At 40.1% G+C, this 16,231-nt stretch overlaps 1 protein-coding gene across 1 annotated transcript in view; it reads right to left on the bottom strand.

Annotated features, from left to right (window-relative positions):
* The window catches only part of EDNRA (endothelin receptor type A), a 59,470-nt gene extending 43,492 nt beyond the window's left edge, over positions 1 to 15,978 (bottom strand). The window contains exons 1-2 of the mRNA XM_039253771.1: positions 15,727 to 15,978; positions 11,263 to 11,747 (exon numbers count right to left, since the gene is read on the bottom strand). Of these exons, the coding sequence (XP_039109702.1) occupies positions 11,263 to 11,682 (420 nt within the window). The 5' untranslated portion in view covers positions 11,683 to 11,747; positions 15,727 to 15,978. The remainder of the gene's footprint in view (positions 1 to 11,262; positions 11,748 to 15,726) is intronic.
* Positions 15,979 to 16,231: the final 253 nt, after the last annotated feature.

Genomic DNA, 16,231 nt, shown 5'->3' with positions numbered 1-16,231 from the left:
TCCATAGAAATACTATTCATATTAGCTCAAAATTAGAAAGTGTTTAAATGCCTACATAGAGTAGAGTGGATAACTTGTGGCATACTCAGACAAGGAAGTACTATACAGTAATGAGAATGAATGAGCTACAACACAGCAATGTGGGTTAGTCTCACAAACATAATATTGAACAAAAGAAGCCATACAGAGAAGAATACATTATCATATGATTCTATTTATATAAAACACAAAAATAGGCAAATGCGTGCTGTTAGAAGTCGGGAGAGTGGTTGCCTCGGGAGTTAGGGTAATTGGTGACTGAGGGACTTCTGGGTGCAAGTAATATTCTGTATCTTGATCCTGGTTACACAAATGTGTTCATTTTGTGAAAATTCATGGAGCTGACACTTATGTACACTTTTCTGGATGTATATTATACTTTAATAAAAATTTTAAAAGGTTTACACAGTATTATGGCTCTTAAATGATGAAACAGTCCCCTAATTTTCATAGGTTTATTTTCTATCAGAAAATCAAATTTGGGGAAACAATGGAAATATGCAGAAAAACAGTATTTATGACACAAATGACATTTTAAAGGAGAATTTTGGAGTATTCAGGACTTTTTTTTATGAAACTAAGTTAAAAATTTACAGCAGAGATGGTTCCTTCCTTCCTTCCTTCCTTCCTTCCTTCCTTCCTTCCTTCCTTCCTTCCTCTCTCTCTCTCTCTCTCTTTCTTGGTACAAACATTCTGTAGAATTGTCTCATTAGATAGAAAACTCAGGTGAGATAGGGTATAGTATATTGTTCAGTACTTGGCAGAGATGTGTGCTCATCCCATTACCTTTCATACTTTGACAGGCAATGACTGGTCATTTTTAATTTGTCCAATAATTGTTTGCTTTACTTGTTGCTTTTATAATTAGGGCTATTAATAAAGTTCCCAACTTAGTTTTAGATTCAATGGGACCACTTCAAAATATATACTTCATATGTATATTTATTTTTTCAAACTGAAGAGTTCTGGCTTCTTTTTAAATATCAGTTGAGACATATTCCCAAACATCATCCATGTGATGATGTGTTTCACATTCCCCTTTGAATTCCTGTGCATCTGGTAAACCCAGGAATGAAGGTCTAGAAATGCAACATTTAGTTTTATCACTAAAATCTCATGTTTCCACTCCAGATAAAACTATGGGCTAGTCATAGACACTCATTTTTGTCTCATGTCCTGGTCTTCCCAGCAATAACTGGGTGAAACACCTATTTTGCAAAATGTGTCCCTCTGAGCAGACAAGCAGAGGTCTAGAAATCAGTTCATCTAGAGCTCAACCTTTGTTTTATTATTTTATTTTCTGGCTCCTTTCTGTTGGTTGACCTCACCAACATGACAATGAGTATAGAATACAAAAATCTGCTTACCAGATGTGCCAACGCAATCTGCAAGATTTACAACATAAATTCTATTCTGGAGAGAAGTCTCTGTATCATACACATTTTTCTTTATGATGTGTTACTTCTGTCTTAAATAAGCAACTAAAGAAGCTATTGGATTTAACAGAGAGAGAAAAGGGTCTGACTTTATCTTTGAACACGGTCTTTGAAAATACATTTCTGTACCAGGGATGGCATCTGGATGACTGTAAAATTTGCTTCATGAGGCATACAGAGGGGAAGCAGTATGGTTCCTTGTCCTACAACATGGTCTCCTAGATCAGACTGGATTCAAATCCTGGCACTGCCACTTGCTAGCTGTGTAACCCTCAGGAAATTCCTTAAACACTGTATCTCCGTTTCTTCATTTCTAGGTGAAAGTAGTGCATCGTGAGTTTGTTGTGCGGATCAAATGAGTTAGCCTGGCACAGGGCAAACACTAGTTAAGCTTCAGGGAATACTATTCTCACTGTACATACTGGTATACATAACATATTTTAAGATTGCATATTTTTCCTTCATTGATTCAGGAAGTGCTTCTCAACACAGTACAGCAAATTTCTTGTTAAGATATAAACCAAATCACGTCACTCATCTGCTCTTAACCTTCTGAAAGCTTTCTATCTCACTCAGAGGAAAAGGTTAAGAGCTTTATAAAAGGTACAGGTAGGGTGACCATGTTTCTTGATACTTTTAGGACAATCTGTGTTTATGCTTATTGTCCAGATGCAATTATTGACAACAGTGTCTCCTTTCACTCTCAGGGTATCATGGTTTAAATGATTAAATATTTGGTTACCTTATTATTAGGCCCTATGCTGTCGGTTTCCCCTATCACCTAGCCTACTCCCTATCTCTGTGACATCATGTTACTACTCTCTCCCTTCCATTCACCACCATGGCTTCTTTGCTCATCCTTTAACCCTCCAGGCAAATTCCTGCCTGAGGGCCTTTGCATTTGCCATTTCCTCTGTTGGAATGCTCTTAGCTTAGATAGTGGCAAGGAAAAGTTTTAAGTTTTTATTCAACTGTTACCCTGTATTGAGGCATACAATTCTTTAGCTGCCCACTCTAAAATTAATATCTTCTCTCCCTTCTTTCTATTCCTCTTTCCCAGTTTACTTTTCTCCTTATCTCATATGATAGATATTTATTTATTAACTTGCTTATTGTCTTCTTCTTCTACTTGAATGTATGCTCCATAAGGGCAAGGATGATTGTCTGTTTTTCTTTACTGCTATTCCCCCAATGACTAGTATATACTAGGAGCTCAGTAACTGTCTATTGAATGGATAAAGGAAGAACATTTAGAGAGTAAAGATCTGATGTCACTGAGTAACCAAAAGGCCAATCCACTGCCATCCCTATTACCTTCTAGTATAAAATAGGGTTCGTATGTTTAGGATTCACCTTATGGGAAGAAGTTTGACCAGCTTCCATTACTGATGCTTTTTTCTTTTTTTTTTTTTTTTTTACCTACCCGAAGAGTTCACTTTATTACTTTATTTTAGTCCCAGAGATATTGTTATAAGTGACCTCACTCATTAAGAAAGCACAGTGGGACATTTACTGATGAAGATCTCACGTCTTTTTTACACGTATGTACATAAACTAATTACAAAATATTCCAGGTCAGTTTATCCAGCACTGAAATAAAGATTCCAGGAATAGATAGCAGCTGTTTAACCATGTATGACAACATCACACAACTGCTCAGGACAGGAGGCAAGGATGAGTTATGTTGATCAGCCACGAACTAGCATCATGACTTGTGCCTTTTCTTTTTTTTTTTTTTTTTTTTAGGCAATTAAAATGTTTAATCATCAAAAGTCTAGAAATGATTGCAGATTGACCATTTCAGTAGATGGAGGGAGTATAAACTGAGTGCCCCCAAATTGCTACCATCACTTTTGTTCCAGAGTTTGTTTTAGAGTTTTGTAGCACCCACTGAACTTTTCCCCTGACTGTCTTTTTTTTTTCTTTTTACAAATAGTTTATTGTCAAATTAGTTTCCACATAACACCCAGTGCTCATCCCCACAAGTGCCCTCCTCCATGCCCATCCCCCCCTCCCCCCCACATCCATCAGTCCTCAGTTTTTGTCAGCATTCAAGAGTCTCTCATGGTTTGCCTCTCTCCCTTTCCCCCACCATTTCCCCCCTTCTTCTCCCGATTGGTCCTCTGTTAAGTTCCTCCTAGTCCTCCTATACGTGCACACATATGATATTTGTCCTTCTCTGCCTGACTTATTTCGCTCAGCATAACACCCTCAAGGTCCATCCATGTAGCTACACATGGCCAGATTTCATTGTTTCTCATTGCCATGTAGTATTCCATGGTATAGATAAACCACATCTTCTTGATCCATTCATCTGTTGATGGACACTTAGGCTCTTTCCATGTTTTAGCTATTGTGGAGAGTGCTGCTATGAACATTGGGGTACATGTGCTCCTATGCCTCAGCATTTCTGTATCCCTTGGGTAAATTCCTAGCAGTGCTATTGCTGGGTCATAGGGGAGTTCTATTGTTAGTTTCCTGAGGAACCTCCACACTGTTTTCCAGAGGGGCTGTACCAGTTTACATTCCCACCAACAGTGTAGGAGGGTGCCCGTTTCTCCACATCCTCGCCAGCATCTAGAGTTCTCTGATTTACTGATGCTTTTTTCTAAGTAAGTTGTTTTAAAAGTTGAGATGGCAAACAATGTCAACAAACCTCACAGAGAGGTTTAAATTCTAAAAGTAACCTCTAAATTTGCACATCCAAAAACAGTATTAAATCTTCCTGAGGGCACACTTAGATCTTTGCTTCCTGGGTCCAGGAACACTGGGGACTTCAAACCTTCCAAATTTAAGTATACATTTCAGAGCACGTGGTTTTGTAAAATTTTTGACGTTCAAATTTAAAAATAAGGCTACCAAAATTTAATATGGAGTGATACTTACATTTAGTCCTGTTACTGAATTTAATTTCAACTATCAACTTTATCATGTAGGAAAGTTTTTCCAAGAAAAACTAGACGTAGTTAAAAATAAAAGCATAGCTATAGAAAGCAGTTATTTGAACTCCCAGGAGAATATGGTAGCTCCAGAAAGCAGTTGTAGATTTCTGGCAGTATATCAAATTTATTCTGACAGAATTTCTTAGAACAGTCCATACTTAATCACTCTAGTCTTAGAATCAACGTCAGATACAGAGAAGTTGATTCCCCATCTTCTTTCATTTTATTTTGCACACTCTTTATACCAACTGCATACACTTCTTTGATAATAAAGAAATAACATTCATATCCTAGCAACTCATAAGATGAAGACACCATAGAAATATTTCAGAATGAAATAGCCCGAACATCTGCTTGTACTGCGAGTGCTTGAAGCCATGCAACATTTACATCCCTCTGCAGCCCTCACTATTTTACATTAAATTTAGAACACAGCAGCCTCTTCTACGAGCTGAACGGCTTGATGGAAGAATATCATCAGCCATGATGCTTTTTACATCTCAACACCTTCCTAATGGGAACGGGACTGAAACATCTCTCCCTCCTCTACCACGGGAACAATCTTGCAGTTATGGATGATTTCCATCCCCCCACTCCCTGAAGTAGGAATAACTGCTGTGAGCCAAATGCTGAGGGTTAGCAGAGTAACCTCATACGAGAATAATTACTTAACATGAGCATGAGAGAAGGCAATGAGGTTCCCAGACACAGGAAACGAAAAGTCAAATCGGGAGGTAGAGTTGGAGAGGGTTCTGAAGCCTTTCCAGACAGCAACTTCCTTATAACAAACAGCAAATTGGTTAATAAATTTATCACTCTGTCATTTTATGTGTACAGATACTCTAAAATCAGCTCGTTAGCGTAATGAAGTTTTGCAATGCGCATGTGGCTTAGCAAAGCCAAAAATTCAAATGCAACTTACTTCCTGTTCTCTAAAGACCAAACAAAATCCTTAATGATATGAATGTTCACTTGATATTCCAAATCACGTGTAGGTTTAATAGTCCAATCAAAACCACAATTCCAAGTACGCTCAAAGAATGCATACTGCACAGAAATCCTGAAAAAAGACTCCTCGATTGATTGTACGTGCCAGAGAGAGGAAGGCAAACAACAGTGTCTGCACACAGGCATGGGGGAAAATGATCCCGTTATGTGCTGCTCTGCTTTCCACACATTTCTCTCAGATTTACGGACCTTAAGACATTGCTCGTTTGCAGGAAAAAGGTAGAATTTCAATAAATTCAGAAAGGAAGTCAGTTTTTAGATCTTGGATTGCAGGGGAGGAAAAACATTCTTATAGAAGCAAATGCCAGTACATTTTCTTGTATTCATTCATCAAATATTTTTTTAAGCTGGATACAATGGTAGATACAAGAGATACAATGCTAAATGAGAATGATGGCAGCCTGCCTCAAGGAACTTGAAGTCTAGTGGGGCAGACAGGCAAGCGAATTGGCAATTACAATAGAGTACGTGTTAAATGTTATTTCAGGGTTAATAGAGGGTGTCGTGGGAGCACACGAGAAAGACACTAACCTAGTTTAGGTCATAGATACTTGCCTGACAAGGAGATGTTTAAGCTGAGATCTGAAGAATAAAGCAGAATAAACCAGAGGAGGCATGAGGGGGAAATCTTCCAGGTAGAGAGACCATCTTGGTATTTTTCAACAGGTCACGTTAGCTCAAGGAAAGGGAGGTAGAAGAAAGTGTACAGAGAGAGGCCCAGGAAGGAAGGCAGAGGCAAAGCTACCCCAAAGGAAAGATTTAGCTGCGATGCACTAACAAGGGGCAGAGCTCTTGGTCAAGGGACACACTTTTCTTTCTCAAAATTCAGGGAATACAGTTCTTATCCCTAATTTTATGATTATAGCACTACTATTGGAGTACATAAGAAGGATCTGTTTTTATTTGCTTGATGATGAGTAAAAAGGAGACATCACCATTATCACATATGCAATAATCTTGTGGGTAATTTGATCAACTTGGGGGAAAAACATGCGCAGACCACAGAAAATTTCCTGTGTCTCATCCATAAATGAAGGTTCCCTTTGATAAACTGACATCACAATCATCATCACCATCAATCTTCAAATCACTTGAAGATTTCAGAGAAATATGATTAGAAGTCAATTTTAACAGTAAAGGCTCTGAACGAATCAAATTATACTAATAAGCACTTATTGAATGACAACTATGTTTGAGACACACAATCTATAAGCTGTGGCAATTTATTTTTTAGGCAGAGTTGCCTTGATGATTTGATGTGTCAAGAGACAACTTCGGTATGGCTACCCCAACAACAGGATGGATTCCAGTTGCACAAGATGTCAAAGGCTGTGTGAATGCGGAGATAACTGGCTCCAAGCGAACATCTCTGGTTTCCACATTGCTCAGATCCTCTGCCAGAGCAACATATTGAGTCTTGACTTTCCATTGCAAAATATTTCTGATAATTTCAAACAGACTTATATCTGTTTATTTTTCATTGTTGTCCTTAATAAGAGGTGGACGCTTAGAAGGGACCAAATTAGTAACCAACAATCAGTTACTGGATTCTGCCACTGGCTGGTTCACCTCTCACAAACCTGCTTTGCCCTACATGCTGAAAGGAGACATTATTCACCTATAGTATCATCTATGACATCGCTGGTTTCGACGCCCAGCTCTGCGTGTGAGAAATTTCTATACCAAGTCATTGGACTCCACTTCTTCCCTCCTCCCTCAGTCACCATTTTAATCCTTTCCAATCTACTTCTCTCATACACATATTTCCCCCCATTCCTGTTCCTCCTAACGGGGCTGAGGTACAGTGTTTTATGGGCATATCTGTGTGCACGTATGGGTGAGCTGTTATCCTGAAAGCACATGATGCCAAGCTTTGGCTGGCTACCCATGTATAAACATCACTTTTAGAGGTTACACTCTATTCAAAATTATAACCCATCTCCCTATAGACGGCACTCCATGTCATTAATATAATCTCATGAATCATTAAAGAGTACAATTATTAGATTCTGTACTTCTAACCTATACTCGCATTTAATAGTTGGGGGTTATTTGTAGTCCCTAAACATGGACACAAAGTTTTAATTGCTTTGCCATTGTAATGAATGTATACAATTTATACACAGATCAACGTACTGGCTAAATTTGTGCATTTCCTGAAAATCCAAAATATCAGATAATGTTAATTTCTTGACACATCAAATCCATCATCAGATTAGGTTACAGGCATAGAATTTGAAAGGGTCTGTAACTCCTTTCCCTTTCTCTCTCCTGTTTTTGTCAGCCTTCTTTTGTAATTAGTGATATTATGCTTTTTGCATAATTAAGAATTAGAGTAATCCTTTGATAAACTTAGTAACATCTCTCTAACATTGTCGTTTTCAAGGCCCCTGTATGCTTGAAAACCAAGAAGGTAACTGGAATTTATGTGCTTCCTTTGGTTCCTTTGGTTCTGCTTTGTATTTTACTGTCTCAGATTGTCTGATTTTATCACCAGGTAGTGCGTCTGTGTGTATGCGAGTACAAGCTAGGGCCAGAGGAGTCTCTCTCCACATTTTGGCTTATTTCTTCTCTATGCAACACATGTAACTTTGGACTTATTTTTCAATTTAGGATCTGTAAATGTCTCAGAAGTAGTCATTCAGTGACTACACCCAGCCTCTCTGAAAATGTTATTATTATTTTTTTAATGTTGATTTCTTTTGAGAGAGAAAGTGTGAGCAGGAAAAGGACAGAAAGGGAGAGACAGAATCCCAAGCAGGCTCCCCGCTGTCAGCCTGGAGCCCAATGTAGGGCTCAATCTCAAGAATCATGAGATCATGACCTGAGCCAAAAGCAACAGTTGGACACTTCACAGACTGAGCCACCCAGGCACCCTTCTGAGAATGTTATTTACTTAGCAGTAGTGATGGCATTTTGACAAGAACTGTGCCTGCATGTTGGCAGCTGGTAAGAAGTAGGTAAAGTATGGTCAGAGTGGAGAGGACCTTGACTACTAAACATGGGAACTCCTGGGTGATTTTTATTAAAATGACAGTAAGTACAAGAGAAGACCAGTGTAGGCTGGAGGAAAGAAACCCTGAAAATAGGGTGACTAATGAAGAAACGATTGGAAATCAGGTGTGGAGTGACCCCCTCTTCCATGCTCACAGACCATCGCGAGCCACTCAGTGCTAAACATAATGGTAAAGGGAGATGGACAGCTGTGACTTTGCCTTATGGTTCAGGGCAGCTTGTCATGGTCAGAGGAATCCACAGGTCTGCTACGTGAGACTCTAAAGCATCAGACTCTTACAGCAGTAGGCAGCTGCGGACCAAAGCATGAGGGCCCAGAGGTCACATCACTGGACTCTCCTGGGCAGAAATCAGAGCAACTACAACATCTTACGGTCTCCTAACTCAGAGAAGGGGACTGACAGAGGAAGCAGAAATAACCCCTAAATACTGTGAGGCTTTTTAGCTTACTCAAATGTTTTCGTCTTTTCTTCTGGAAGAAGACTGAAGTAACTAAACCATGTATGTATTTTTTTTAATCCAAAAGGTTTACTTTCTAAGATTCATGTTGGACAAATGACTCATCACGTGAGTTTTAGAAAAACAGAAGTTACACAAATGTACTCCTGGGATGTAAAAGCCTGTCAAACACACGTTGTGTAGAACTACATTCCACACAGTGTAGAACTACAATAAGGTATATAAAATATTAGATTACCAACAGGGAAGCACCATATGGTCAGATGAGGACGTGTAAATTATTATCCGCTGTTATATGAATGTAAAACCAAGTTTTATTTGAATTTTCGCCAACTGGAAATAGTCCAGATGGCCTGGCTTCACATGTTGCTCTGGACTAGAAATAATGTTTAGTCTAGTGACTGGCAGGTAGCACCTCAAAGAGATAAGTGAGTCTCCTTCCTAGCAGTTGCAAATAATGGTTTCCCCCAAATTTTCTTTGCAAATGGTCAAATGGGAATAATTAATTCAGAGACAGTTAATCATTCTCCTGAGCCTTGAGGGTTAGGTTAACTAGTGTATAAGTATGAATAACCAATGTTTAATACTCCATAATGTAATTACTGAAGTAAAATTTGAGTCATAAAAATATTTAAAATCTATTATTAAAGAAAGATGTCATAAGAAAGTCAAGTGTTTACACATATTATTTCATAAAGAGAATAACCTTAAAAAATTTAAGTTCTATAGCGTGTGCTAAACATTTTAAGTTAATTACACATTTTCAGTTTTGCATCATAGTTCAGTTTTAAAATCCCATTTTAAGTTCAAATAGAAAACATATGTTTTCATGCCATTCTATGAAAAGAGACGGCATATAATTTTTTTTTACCATTTGTTGTCTAATTTCTCCAATTTTGCCAACAGTGTACTGGAGTAATTTTGAAATGCTTTTTATTTGTAACATTTGAGGTTGTAATTGTTTTCATCTTTACTTCATTGTACCACCACTTTTGCTGGTAGGTGAGCATAATTTTGCCACAGTTTAAGTGTATTTATTGGAAACCAAGAGACTTTAAGTTAAAATTTATCACATCTTCAAACAAAACTTGCCATTTAAAGTCATATTTCAGAATATTATTGCTCGGAATAGCTTTGTTTTTATGGATAATACATAGATGAAAAAAATAAAGGCTGAGGAAAGACTTTTCCTGGGCTCAGAATAAAGACATTCCATAACATCTGGCATAGACCACATAATTTTACTTGAGTTTTAGTTCACTTGAATCCTTGCAGTAATTTTCCCCTCATAACCACTAGACCAAATACGAAACATCTAATTCCTTTGGGCTTTCCTTTGTTTTGGTACTAACCAGTCCCTAAAGCAAGATGATCCCAATGACAGTGGGTGAGTTATCGTCCCCTCCCATTGAGGCATCACTTTTGTCACATTTGTCCAGAGATCCTTATTGCCTAGCTCAGGAACAGGCACACAGTGGGCACTCCACAAATGAAAACTCCGTAAACCAAAGAAGAAAGGAAGGCGGCAACAGTAAACTGGAACCTATTTTAAATGGCTTTAGTGACACTGTTCAGCGAGGTCAGCACTGGGCTGCGATCACATGGAATTATCTCTGAATCACAAGATAACTGAGAGAAGCCAGCATGCCCTTCGGCTTCTATCATCAATCCAGATAGTCAAAATAAAATAGGTACTTTCATTTCAGGATATACTGTGGCTATCTGGCCACTGAACGGCATCACATTAAAAAGGTTATGGAAACTGAAGAGATACTTATTTTAAGTATCTTTTGGACTCCATAGATCTCACCCTGAATACCGAATCTCAGAAAATCTAGTTTCTTCCCAAATTGCCCATCCACTCAGCAAGCTCAGGGTTGGCATGAGAATTTGCTTCCTTAGAGACCATGACTTTGGGGGCACCTGGGTGGCTCAGTCGGTTAGCCTCCGACTTCAGTTCAGGTCATGATCTCACAGTTTGTGGGTTCGAGTCCCGCGTTGGGCTCTGTGCTGACAGCTCAGAGCCTGAAGCTTGCTTCGGATTGTGTCTCACTCTCTCTGCCCCTCCCTTACTCGCACTCTGTCTCTGTCTCTCTCTCAAAAATAAACATTAAAAAAAAAAAAAAAAAGATCATGACTTTGAATAGTCTTCCCAGAAACACAATTTTGGTAACAATTAAGTTAGCAAATAAATGTAACATTTAACAAATAATAAAAATGTTAAAGGCCACCAAAGTTGAAGGCTGCAGAAATCACTCTCAGTAAAAACACAGACTAAAATTCCAAATGGCTGCAGCAACTCTCTTCCTGTGGAATCAGAACATAGGTTCAAACCTGCAAATATAGTTGTGGTTACTTCCTACCTTAAACACATTGATAGGGAGATCAATGACCACATAGATAAGGTCTCCAAGAGCAAGGCTGGCTATCAGTGCGTTGGGGCCATTCCTCATGCACTTGTTCTGGTAAATGATCCTGAGCAGAGTTGCATTCCCTACCATTCCCACGATGAAAATAGTACAAGATATCACAGTGTTAATGTATTTGAAAGCTGAAGTAATCTTAGTCTGCTGTGGGCAATAGCTGTGCATTGAGCCATTGCTAGGTAGGGCCAAATTCGTGGGTTGATGAGTGGTGACGAGGAAGCTGAGTTCTGTCCCATGAAAAGTGGTGAAATCATCCACCGGAGTACTTAGGTTTGTGCTGTAGCTCTCAGGATTATCACTGATCACAGATCCAACCAGCGCTACCCAGAAGGATACCTTGAGGCCAAAGGTTTCCATCGTGATGCAAAGTTGAGGAAATGTCTCTTAGTATGTTGCCTTTATACCCTCACTTCTTTTTTCACCTGGAAAAGAAAGAAGGAAAAATAATTGGTTACAAAATCCAGCGGACAATGGTTATTCACTGCTTCAAATAAAAAGTAGTATATATTTGGTAATTAGATAAGATCTGTCCGTGTCAGGTTACCCCATGTCAGGGAAAGAAAAAGAAGATCAAAGCTCCATTATGGCAAATTCTCTTTATCTCTGTCTCTGTCTCTCTAAGCTCCTCTGCTTCCTTCTCTTTCTCTCTCTCATCTCCAGCCATAGCTATAGTTATATCTAGATTATAATATGGATGAGAATATATCAGTTTTTCCTTTAGTAGATCAAAAGTTACTTTTTTCTCTCCATTACATTGGCTGATAAGAACCTGAATTACAAAACTCTTCAAGAGTTGACATACAAAATTTTATTTATTAATGGAAGAAAAAAGGCATTATTTGCCAAATAAAATTTACATAGTATAAAGGCATAAAATTAGCAACTTCTATAACTAACGATTCTATATTCCAAAAAGTGTACTGTTTTGCACATGGTAAATAATGAACATGGGAATAAAATGTAGCACAGGTAGTTATTTAAAATGTCACAAAATGCTCTTTTAAAATCAGAACTCTGGCTAACACCATCAATACATTTATCAATCTTAGTTTTTGATTAAAATTATATAATTTTTACAGACAAAATATTTATTTTATTGAAAATCCTGATGATTAATGTGTACAATCCACCTCTCTGGCAGGAATTTTTTTCTCTCTCTTTTCCATTCTTCAGAAATTATTATCCCCATACTTGCCAATGAGTGAAACTGGGAATAATGTCTTTCCAAGCAAGGCACAGAATTTGGCTTTCCAAGGGCTGTCTGTCTCATGCTTTCTTTGAAACATCCTATGTAGTTACATTTATTACGCCAACTGTGCTGAGCACTTCCCATGCATGGTGCCGTCTAATGCACGCCATGCTCCTGTGAAGTTGATAGACAGTTTGATTATAAACACAGGGGACCAGAGGCTCAGTAAAGGCAAGGAGTCTTCAAGTCCACAGGCGGTAATGGCAATGTTGATTCTAAGGTGGGTTCATGGAACTCTGAGCCTGAGCTCTTATCCACGAGACAACATTATCTATCTCTCATTTTCATGCCTTCTTAGCACCTACAATGTTTCAATGGAGTCTCCCAGAGTTTCTATTAAATAACAGATTCGGGAGGGTGATTACATGTTTTCAAAGATCATTTATTTTGTTTGTTTGTTTAAGGGACTTGCTGATAGCAAGTTGTCCTTCTTGCTCAGAAAGTCTAGGTTTCTACTTTAATCCTTAAAAGATATTGGAGGGGCACTTGGATGGCTCATTTGGCTAAGTTGTCTGACTCTTGATTTCAGCTCAGGACATGATCTCGTGGGTTTGGGAGTTGGAGCCTCACCTTGGGCTCTGTACTGATAGCATGGAGCCTGCTTGGGATTCTCTCACTCCCTCTCTCTGTATCCCCCCCAACCCCCATAATTCACTGTCTCTCAAAATAAATAAATAAATAAGCAAATAAATAAATGGTTTTTTTAAAAGAAAAGATGTAGAGGGAAATGAGGGAGTTGGTGGTAAAACAGTAATCAAAGGTAAATAAAAAATAGCTCCTCCCATTTAAATATTTTGGAAATTTTCTTCTCTGTGACTTTTTAATGATTCTTTAAATGAAGACCATAACCTCATTAATGCAGTGGCATGTGTCTATGATTTATATGCCCAGGTCATAATGTCATTTTTAAAAATTGTGTCCTTTTTCTTGATCTATTTATGGTTGGGTATTAACCATTTTTAGGAATTTTGAAGTTATGCTGGGAAATCAATAGAGCTTAAGCTTAGACAATATGTCGATGAAATAAGATTTATTCAAGTTTTGCAGAAGATCTAAAGTAAGTACAAGGTGCAAATACTATATACTTTTGCCTTCCCCTGAGGTTTTTTCCAGGAACCTGAAACAATAACACTGTATGCATATTAATAATTTATTATGTATGCATCTGTTATCTGACTTGAGCTTTACAAGTCTGGTAGGCAGGGGCAATATTCCCATTTTAATCATGAGGAAAGTGAGTCTTGAAGAAGTCTTTAAGGGCAAAAAGTGGTAGGACAGGTATAATGCCTCAGTTTGCTTTGCTTAATTAGAAGTAGTTTGCAGTTTTTTCCTGCTTCTTACAGTTTGTAGCGACTACCTGACCGAATATTGTTGATCTACAATGTGCCACTACTTGCATTCTACAGAGACAAAGACTCTAAGAACAAAGCATCTTGTCATTCTCCTCTTTCGATCATAGATATGGGAGAAAAGAAATCCTTCAATATGTTGTGCTACTTAATGACTATAGCCTCCTACTTTCCCAGTTGGAATGGACCCTTCAGTAATGTTTCCTTAAAAATAAGAAAGAGAAGGCCTTTCCTGGAAATAGAGTGGCTCTTTGCCCAGTAGAGTCCACTAGGAGGGTATTTAGTGAACTGACCTGGCTATCATGGGTATTATGCCAGTCGGGAAAGGTACCACTAGTGACTGAACATTAGCATGCTGGATTGCTTGGTCAGCTGATTAGGCAGGAGGTATGGAGGCCAAGGCTGTAGTTTCTTATCAAAGTGTGAGGTAGCTACCATTAAAGCCACTTTTCTTGTTCCTCTCATAATGACACTACTATATCATTTCTGATGACATCTCCATCAGCTCTCGACAGGTAGTAAGCTGCAAAGGGATACGTGACAAAGATATGTGGGTACCATATTATCATTGGGTGAAAAATGCAAAACCAACCAACCAAAAAGCCTCTCAAATGCATGTTCCTCCAAGAATGAATCTGTTGCACATTTGTATAGATCTAAGTCATGCTGTGCTTGGAACCCTCCGGCATAAGCAGACCTAGCTCTAGTGAAGCATCTCAGGGTCTACCCTGAAAAACATAGTTTATAGATCCAGCGTTCTTCATATTTAGGGGCTAAGAATTTGATGGAGTTCCAAGGCTATTATTAAGGAAGAAGACTGAATCCTTAGGTTTACACTGCAAGCACTTAACATCTTGGAGTCTCGGGATTAAAGTTCACCTGTAATTAGTAATTTGGAAATTCCAACCTTACCAAAATGGCATAAATTTAGAGCAAGTAATTTACTGAAATGGTTGCCAACATGTTTCTCAATTAGTTAACAGAAGGGGCAGGAGGCCACGAACATCTACCAGAGAAGAGGAAAAAAAATAACCCAAACAAATAAACTAGGAACTTTTTATTAGTCTTCTGTGGGTTCTGCTTGCTGGGTAAGACATTAACAACTCTCCTTACTGACAACGCCTGACTTTAATATGCCTCCCACCCCACCCCCTCTGCCGCCAACTCTATCCGGGAACTCCATTAGGATGGTGTAAACAGAGGCTGATTATCTAGAAACAGCCCTTGTTTTCTGCACGTGAAAGGCAACAAGTGCCCTTTAAAGGAGAGCACAGAACAAAACGCCGAGAACTCTACAGGCAGGTTTCCAAATTAGCTGCGCTGGGGGTTTTCCAAAACACATCAGTCCCTCACACCAAGTGCCCTTGGCTACCCTTGGCATACCCCGGGTGTGCAAGGAGGAGAAGCAGGCGAGTAAGAAAAGCCTGCGAGGCGAACTTCACAAGTAGGGTCTGGAGCTAGCGACGAGGGCGTGATGTTCCACAAAGTTCTTACATGCTTGGGGGAAAAGGGAGACCAAGGAAAACTGTTGGCTTCCCTCTAAAAATCCGAATCCCGCCTGGGGAGGCTGGGGGCTTTCGATCAGTCCCCCAACCCCCGCACGTTTCCGGAGCGCGCTCTTTCCCACAGAGGCACCCGTCCCGCCACGCGCCCTTGGGCAGGTGGGTGCCAGCCCCTGTGTGGAGGGTCGCCAAGCTGCAGGGCGCCGGGCGAAAACGCTCCCGGCTCGCCAGTCCTCCCAGGTGGCGCCCCCACCCCCACCCTGACCCCCGCTTGGGTCCCGGAGGAAAGAGTTGCACCGACCGTGGAGCTCGGCGGGCTCTTACAGCTGCCCGGTCCGCGCGCCGCGCCGGGGCGAGAGGAAGCGGAGCCGGCGAGGGTGGGTGGTGGCTGTCCCCGGCTCCCACGCCGCGGCAGCCCGGGAGGCACAGCTGCCTCCGCTTCGGAAAGCTTCCTGGGCACGGCTTCTCCCGGGAGGTCTTCCCGAGCCTCCAGCCTCCGGCCACCGAGTGGGACGGAGCCTCTCCACCTCCTGTCCGCAATCTCCAGACTAAAGGGATGACTGTACGCGCGCGCGCGCGCGCGAAGACTCGCAAGAAAAAGAAAACTCCAGGGGAACACGCCTCCCGTCTGTCCTCCCCTTCTCCTCGAAACACTCCCAGACCTTCGACTCCACTCTGGGACAGCAAGAACGTCCCAACCTTCCAGCCTTCCTAGGAGGCAGACACTGTAAAGCACAAAGCTGCCGCCCCCTCCCAGGCCCTGAAGGGCAACAGCCTTTTAACCGTTTCCTTCCAGACTGAAGTGG

The sequence above is a fragment of the Hyaena hyaena genome, unplaced genomic scaffold (genome assembly GCF_003009895.1).
Source record: "Hyaena hyaena isolate Hyena2069 unplaced genomic scaffold, ASM300989v1 scaffold_464, whole genome shotgun sequence".
In the NCBI taxonomy this organism is placed as follows: Eukaryota; Metazoa; Chordata; class Mammalia; order Carnivora; family Hyaenidae; genus Hyaena; species Hyaena hyaena.
This window is presented reverse-complemented; position numbering and strand designations above follow the sequence as displayed.